The sequence below is a fragment of the Chiloscyllium plagiosum genome, chromosome 45 (genome assembly GCF_004010195.1).
Source record: "Chiloscyllium plagiosum isolate BGI_BamShark_2017 chromosome 45, ASM401019v2, whole genome shotgun sequence".
Classification (NCBI taxonomy): Eukaryota; Metazoa; Chordata; class Chondrichthyes; order Orectolobiformes; family Hemiscylliidae; genus Chiloscyllium; species Chiloscyllium plagiosum.
Genome location: NC_057754.1, coordinates 5,663,912 through 5,672,440, shown reverse-complemented (window position 1 = coordinate 5,672,440; position 8,529 = coordinate 5,663,912). Strand labels below are relative to the sequence as shown.

Genomic DNA, 8,529 nt, shown 5'->3' with positions numbered 1-8,529 from the left:
AGGGATGTGCAGGTTAGGGTGGATTGGCCGTGCTAAATTGTCCCATAGTGCCCAGGGATGTGCAGGTTAGGGTGGATTGGCCGTGCTAAATTGTCTCATAGTGCCCAGGGTTGTGCAGGTTAGGGTGGATTGGCCGTGCTAAATTACCCCACAGTGTCCAGGAACGTGTAGGCTCGGTGCAATAGTCAGGGCTAAAAATAGGCTAATAGGGTTGGGGAATGGGTTTGGGTGGGATACTCTTCGGTGGGTCAGTGTAGATCGACGGGCCTGTTTCCAGGTATATCGGCGGTGAATCTCTATAATCTCCAACACCGTGTGCTGTTATCTGATAGCTTAACCTCCCGAGCGGAACTTTCTCCCTCTGGTAATTTCTCCAGAATCCAAGGATTTTTACCCCACCACGGTCAGATGTGGGACTTGAATTCAATCTCGAGAAAGTTTCTCATTACCACTGTTCTAAGAAGATCCAAGGATTTTTTTTTCCAAATGACAACCAATGCACCAACTACCCCTGTAGCTTTTGTGATCCTAAGATGCAAGCCATCAGGGCCCCGATCATCGGCGCTAGTATTTATGATCGATTCTCACACACATTGTGAATATTTATTCCCTTCTGCCTCTCACCTTTGTTAGGATTCCAGGTAAACCCATCGATAATACTCACGTGTAACTATTCTGCGGTCACGACTGTCACATTCCCAACAGAGGAGAGATTCCGATGGAATTCCCAACTGGGTAACTCGGTGACTAACTTATATTATTGATGGCCTCTACTTAGGCACTTCCACACAAGAGGGAGCAAGCTCTCTCTCCCTCGATGGAAATGTCTCGCCGTTTTGAAAGCCTCACCCGACAGACCTGCTTTGTTCCAGGTGAAATATCCCAGCCCGTCAGCGCCTTGCTGCTACGTCCACCCACACGTCTGCAGCGTTGTCTTTAACCCTTTCAGGAAGGTGGGCCTCGCTAGCGAAGCCCGTATTTATTATCTGACTCTAACTGCCCCCTGAGACAGCGGTAGAGGGAGTGCTAGGATTTCCACCCAGTAGCGATGAAGGAATAGTGATGTCGAGTCCCAGAGGTCTGCAGCACAAAAAAAAGGCCCTTCGGCCCATCGAGCCGGTGCCAACCATCCCTATTCTAGCACTTGACCCATAGCCTTGGCATCGCAAGTGCCTGTCTCAATCCTTCTTCAATGCGGAGTGGGGGGGGTACTGGCTCTCCACCCCCCCACCCCCTCAGGCATCACGTTCCAGGATCCCACCACCCTCTGGGTAAAAATGTTTTCCCTCAGTTTGCCTCTGAACCTACTGTGTCTTACTTTAAATCTTAGCCTTTTCCCCACACTCCCCCCGGTCATTATTAGCCTCCACCATAGAATCCTGACAGTGTGGAAATAGGCCATTCGGCCCAGCGAGTCCACACTGACCCTCCGATGAGCAGACCCACCATCCTATCCTATCGCTGTGACCCTTCATTTCCCACGGCCAATCCACCCTAACCTGCACATCCCTGGGCACTATGGGACAATTTAGCATGGCCAATCCACCCTAACCTGCACATCCCTGGGCACTATGAAACAATTTAGCATGGCCAATCCACCCTAACCTGCACATCCCTGGACACTATGGGACAATATAGCAAGGCCAATCCACCCTAANTCCACCCTAACTGCACATCCCTGGGCACTATGAAACAATTTAGCATGGCCAATCCACCCTAACCTGCACATCCCTGGACACTATGGGACAATATAGCAAGGCCAATCCACCCTAACCTGCACATCTCTGGTGGGACAATTTAGCACGGCCAATCCACCCTAACCTGCACATCCCTGGGCACTATGGGACAATTTAGCACGGCCAATCCACCCTAACCTGCACATCCCTGGGCACTATGGGACAATTTAGCACGGCCAATCCACCCTAACCTGCACATCCCTGGGCACTATGGGACAATTTAGCACGGCCAATCCACCCTAACCTGCACATCCCTGGGCACTATGGGACAATTTAGCACGGCCAATCCACCCTAACCTGCACATCCCTGGGCACTATGGGACAATTTAGCACGGCCAATCCACCCTAACCTGCACATCCCTGGGCACTATGGGACAATTTAGCACGGCCAATCCACCCTAACCTGCACATCCCTGGGCACTATGGGACAATTTAGCACGGCCAATCCACCCTAACCTGCACATCCCTGGGCACTATGGGACAATTTAGCACGGCCAATCCACCCTAACCTGCACATCCCTGGGCACTATGGGACAATTTAGCACGGCCAATCCACCCTAACCTGCACATCCCTGGGCACTATGGGACAATTTAGCACGGCCAATCCACCCTAACCTGCACATCCCTGGGCACTATGGGACAATTTAGCACGGCCAATCCACCCTAACCTGCACATCCCTGGGCACTATGGGACAATTTAGCACGGCCAATCCACCCTAACCTGCACGTCCCTGGGCACTATGGGACAATTTAGCACGGCCAATCCACCCTAACCTGCACATCCCTGGGCACTATGGGACAATTTAGCACGGCCAATCCACCCTAACCTGCACATCCCTGGGCACTATGGGACAATTTAGCACGGCCAATCCACCCTAACCTGCACATCCCTGGGCACTATGGGACAATTTAGCACGGCCAATCCACCCTAACCTGCACATCCCTGGGCACTATGGGACAATTTAGCACGGCCAATCCACCCTAACCTGCACGTCCCTGGGCACTATGGGACAATTTAGCACGGCCAATCCACCCTAACCTGCACGTCCCTGGGCACTATGGGACAATTTAGCACGGCCAATCCACCCTAACCTGCACGTCCCTGGGCACTATGGGACAATTTAGCACGGCCAATCCACCCTAACCTGCACGTCCCTGGGCACTATGGGACAATTTAGCACGGCCAATCCACCCTAACCTGCACGTCCCTGGGCACTATGGGACAATTTAGCACGGCCAATCCACCCTAACCTGCACGTCCCTGGGCACTATGGGACAATTTAGCACGGCCAATCCACCCTAACCTGCACGTCCCTGGGCACTATGGGACAATTTAGCACGGCCAATCCACCCTAACCTGCACGTCCCTGGGCACTATGGGACAATTTAGCACGGCCAATCCACCCTAACCTGCACGTCCCTGGGCACTATGGGACAATTTAGCACGGCCAATCCACCCTAACCTGCACGTCCCTGGGCACTATGGGACAATTTAGCACGGCCAATCCACCCTAACCTGCACGTCCCTGGGCACTATGGGACAATTTAGCACGGCCAATCCACCCTAACCTGCACGTCCCTGGGCACTATGGGACAATTTAGCACGGCCAATCCACCCTAACCTGCACGTCCCTGGGCACTATGGGACAATTTAGCACGGCCAATCCACCCTAACCTGCACGTCCCTGGGCACTATGGGACAATTTAGCACGGCCAATCCACCCTAACCTGCACATCCCTGGGCACTATGGGACAATTTAGCACGGCCAATCCACCCTAACCTGCACATCCCTGGGCACTATGGGACAATTTAGCACGGCCAATCCACCCTAACCTGCACATCCCTGGGCACTATGGGACAATTTAGCACGGCCAATCCACCCTAACCTGCACATCCCTGGGCACTATGGGACAATTTAGCACGGCCAATCCACCCTAACCTGCACATCCCTGGGCACTATGGGACAATTTAGCACGGCCAATCCACCCTAACCTGCACATCCCTGGGCACTATGGGACAATTTAGCACGGCCAATCCACCCTAACCTGCACATCCCTGGGCACTATGGGACAATTTAGCACGGCCAATCCACCCTAACCTGCACATCCCTGGGCACTATGGGACAATTTAGCACGGCCAATCCACCCTAACCTGCACATCCCTGGGCACTATGGGACAATTTAGCACGGCCAATCCACCCTAACCTGCACATCCCTGGGCACTATGGGACAATTTAGCACGGCCAATCCACCCTAACCTGCACATCCCTGGGCACTATGGGACAATTTAGCACGGCCAATCCACCCTAACCTGCACATCCCTGGGCACTATGGGGTAATTTAGCACGGCCAATCCACCCTAACCTCCACATCCCTGGGCACTCTGGGACAATTTAGCACGGCCAATCCACCCTAACCTGCACATCCCTGGGCACTATGGGACAATTTAGCACGGCCAATCCACCCTAACCTGCACATCCCTGGGCACTATGGGACAATTTAGCACGGCCAATCCACCCTAACCTGCACATCCCTGGGCACTATGGGACAATTTAGCACGGCCAATCCACCCTAACCTGCACATCCCTGGGCACTATGGGACAATTTAGCACGGCCAATCCACCCTAACCTGTACATCCCTGGGCACTATGGGACAATTTAGCACGGCCAATCCACCCTAACCTGCACATCCCTGGGCACTATGGGACAATTTAGCACGGCCAATCCACCCTAACCTGCACATCCCTGGGCACTATGGGACAATTTAGCACGGCCAATCCACCCTAACCTGCACATCCCTGGGCACTATGGGACAATTTAGCACGGCCAATCCACCCTAACCTGCACATCCCTGGGCACTATGGGACAATTTAGCACGGCCAATCCACCCTAACCTGCACATCCCTGGGCACTATGGGACAATTTAGCACGGCCAATCCACCCTAACCTGCACATCCCTGGGCACTATGGGACAATTTAGTATGGCCAATCCACCCTCACCTGCACATTCCTGGGCACTATGGGACAATTTAGCACGGCCTATCCACCATAACCTGCACATTCCTGGGCACTATGGGACAATGTAGCACGGCCAATCCACCCCAACCTGCACATTCCTGGGCACTGTGGGAAAATTTGGCACGGCCAATCCACCCTAACCTACACATTCCTGGGCACTATGGGACAATTTTGCACGGCCAATCCACCCCAACCTGCACATTCCTGGGCACTATGGGACAATTTAGCACGGCCAATCCACCCTAACCTACACATCCCTGGACACTATGGGACAATTTAGCATGGCCAATCCACCCTAACCTACACATCCCTGGGCACTATGGGACAATTTAGCACGGCCAATCCACTCCAACCTGCACATCCCTGGACACTATGGGACAATTTAACGCGGCCAATCCACCCTAACCTGCACATCGCTGGGCACTATGGGACAATTCAGCACGGCCAATCCACCCTAACGTGCACATCCCTGGACACTATGGGACAATGTAGCACGGCCAATCCACCCTAACCTGCACATCCCTGGGCACTATGGGACAATATAGCACGGCCAATCCCCCTCAACCTGCACATTCCTGGGCACTATGGGACAATTTAGCACGGCCAATCCCCCTCAACCTGCACATCCCTGGGCACTATGAGACAATTTAGCACGGCCTATCCACCATAACCTGCACATTCCTGGGCACTATGGGACAATGTAGCACGGCCTATCCACCATAACCTGCACATTCCTGGGCACTATGGGACAATATAGCACGGCCAATCCCCCCTAACCTGCACGTTCCTGGGCACTATGGGACACTTTTGCATGGCCAATCCACTCTAACCTGCACATCCCTGGGCACTATGGGACAATTTAGCACGGCCTATCCACCATAACCTGCACATCCCTGGGCACTATGGGACAATGTTGCACGGCCAATCCACCCCAACCTGCACATTCCTTGGCACTATGCGACAATTTAGCATGGCCTATCCACCATAACCTGCACATCCCTGGGCACTATGGGACAATATAGCACGGCCAATCCCCCTCAACCTGCACATTCCTGGGCACTATGGGACAATTTAGCACGGCCTATCCACCATAACCTGCACATTCCTGGGCACTATGGGACAATGTAGCACGGCCAATCCACCCTAACCTGCACATCCCTGGGCACGATGGGACAATTTAGCACGGCCAATCCCCCCTCGTCTGCACAGCTTTGGACTGTGGGTGGAAAGTTCATGCAGACATGGGGAGAACATGCAAACTCCCCACCGGACAGTCGTCTGAAGCTGGGATCGAACCCAGGTTCCTGGCGCCCTGAGAAAGTGGTGCTAACGGCTGAGCCACAGCGCGGTCAATGCCAGGGATTTAACCGAAGGAACAGCAAAGCACTTCCAGGTCAAGGTGGCATGCATCTGGAGGGAACCTCAATATTGGGAGTTCAATCACTGCGACATTGTTCAGGTCCTTGACTCCTCAGGATTATTAACGCTTGGCCAGAGAGCGAGAAGTAGAGAGGAAAAGCTACAATGCTGAGCAAGCCAGTTCAGAAGAGTTAGAGTCATACAGCACAGAAATAGACCCTTCGGCCCGACCAATCCACGCTGACCAGGCTTCCTAAAGTGAACTTGTTCCATTTGTCTGCATTTTGGTAATATCCCTCGAAACACAAAGAGTTGTCGTTCGTGTAGAAGTTGTTAAAGGATACACTGGGACATAGATCAGTTGCAAATAAGGGCGGAGAAATGGCAGATGGAGTTTAATCCGGGTAAGTGTGAGGTGCTGCATTTTGGGAGATTAAATGCTCAGGAAAAGTGTACAGTTAAAGACAGGACCCTGAACAGCTTTGATGTACAGAGGGATCTTGAGGTTCAAGTCCATAGCTCCCTGAGTGTGGCTACACAAGTCGACAGGGCGGTAAAGAAGGTGTAAGGCACACTTACCTTTATTGGAGGGCTCTGGCCCGAAACGTCGATTTTCCTGCTCCTCGGATGCTGCCTGACCTGCTGTGCTTTTCCAGCAACACACTCTCAACATACAAGAGTCAGGATGTCATGTTGCAGCTCTACAAGACTTTTGGTTAGGCCACACTTAGAGTATTGCGTTCAGTTCTGGTCGCCCCATTACAGGAAGGATGTGGGGGCTTGGGAGAGGGTGCAGGAGAGGTATCCCAGGATGCTGCCTGGATTAGAGGGTAGGAGCTGTAAGGAGAGGCTGGAAAAACTCAGGTTGTTTTCTCTGGAGGCTGAGGGGAGACTTGATAGAAGGCTACAAAATTGTGAGATGCACAGATATAGGGTTGACGGTCAGAAGCTTTTACCCAGAGGTGAAACGTCTAATACTAGGAGGCATGCATTTAAACGTGAGAGGGAGAAAGTTCAAAGGAGATGTGAGGGGCAAGTTTTTTTAAACTGAGAGTGGTAGGAGTGTGGAACACACTGCCTGGGGTGGTGGTGGAGGCAGATGTGATAGGGGCGTTTAAGGGACTTGAGATAAACACATGAATATGCCAGGGACGATGGGAGATGGACCAAGGACAGGCAGGAGGGAATAGTTTAATGTGGGGTCATGTTCAGCACAACATCACCGGCCAACGGATCTAGTCCTGTGCTGTACTGTTCTGAGTTTTATTTTCTAAATCTTTTCTATCCACGTACCTGTCCAGAAGTCTTCTAACTATTGTAACTGTACCCATCTCTACCTATGTTCCACTTATGCATCACCCTCTGTGTGAAAAAGCTGCCTTTCAGGTCCCTTTTAAATCTTTCCCCCTCTTAAAACCCACGGTCTCTAATTCCAGACTTCCCCGACCCTGGGGAAATGACCTTCTGTACGAGACGGGAAAATATTACTGATTAAGGAACCTTAAAGAGCTCAGATCCTCAGATATATTAAAAGCCACTTAATATGACAACGGGGATGACATTTTCCCATGATTTAGCGACAGAAAATGGCTCTTGTTACAGCTTATCTCTTGAAGCACTGACTAACTCAATATTCTCAACCAGCCCAGATGAAGCAGGAATACTGCCAATGATTTTCAATTCCTCTGTGGTCACAAGAGAACAAACAGAGGACTGGAGGACAGCCAATGTTGTGCCATTATTTAAGAAGGGAGGATGGGATATCATAGAATCCCCAGAGCATGGAAGCGGGCCATTTGGCCCATCAGGTCCACCACAAGCATCCCACCCTGGCGCAACCCTGTAACCCTGCACATCTCATCACTAACCTGCAGATCCCTCCACACTACAGGACACTTTAGACGTTAGTATCCCTACACTGTGGAAACAGGCCACTTAACCCAACAAGTCCACACTGATCCTCCGAAGAGTGACCAGCCCAGACCCATTCCCCTTCGCTATTAGTCTACATTTACCCCCCCCCCCGACTAATGCACCGAACCTACACATCCCTGGACAATATGTGATGTGGATGTGGATTGGCAGTGCTAAATTTGCCCATAGTGCCCAGGGATGTGCAGGTTAGGGTGGATTGGCCATGCTAAATTTGCCCATAGTGCCCAGGGATGTGCAGGTTAGGGTGGGTTGGCCGTGCTAAATTGTCCCATAGTGTCCAAGGACGTGCAGGTTGGAGTGGATTGGCCGTGCTAAATTGTCCCAAAGTGCCCATGGATGTGCAGGTTAGGGTGGATTGGCCGTGCTAAATTGTCCCATAGTGTCCAGGGATGTGCAGGTTAGGGTGGATTGGCCGTGCTAAATTGTCCCATAGTGTCCAGGGATGTGCAGGTTAGGGTGGATTGGCCGTGCTAAATTGTCC

General features: G+C 52.1%; 1 protein-coding gene across 1 annotated transcript in view; it reads left to right on the top strand.

Moving 5' to 3' along the window:
- Positions 1-8,529, top strand: part of LOC122544036 (N-terminal kinase-like protein) — a gene marked incomplete at its 5' end in the record, with an annotated part of 29,263 nt that overhangs the window by 7,525 nt on the left and 13,209 nt on the right. The window contains one exon of the mRNA XM_043683049.1: positions 6,673-6,675. Within this exon, the coding sequence (XP_043538984.1) occupies positions 6,673-6,675 (3 nt within the window). The remainder of the gene's footprint in view (positions 1-6,672; positions 6,676-8,529) is intronic.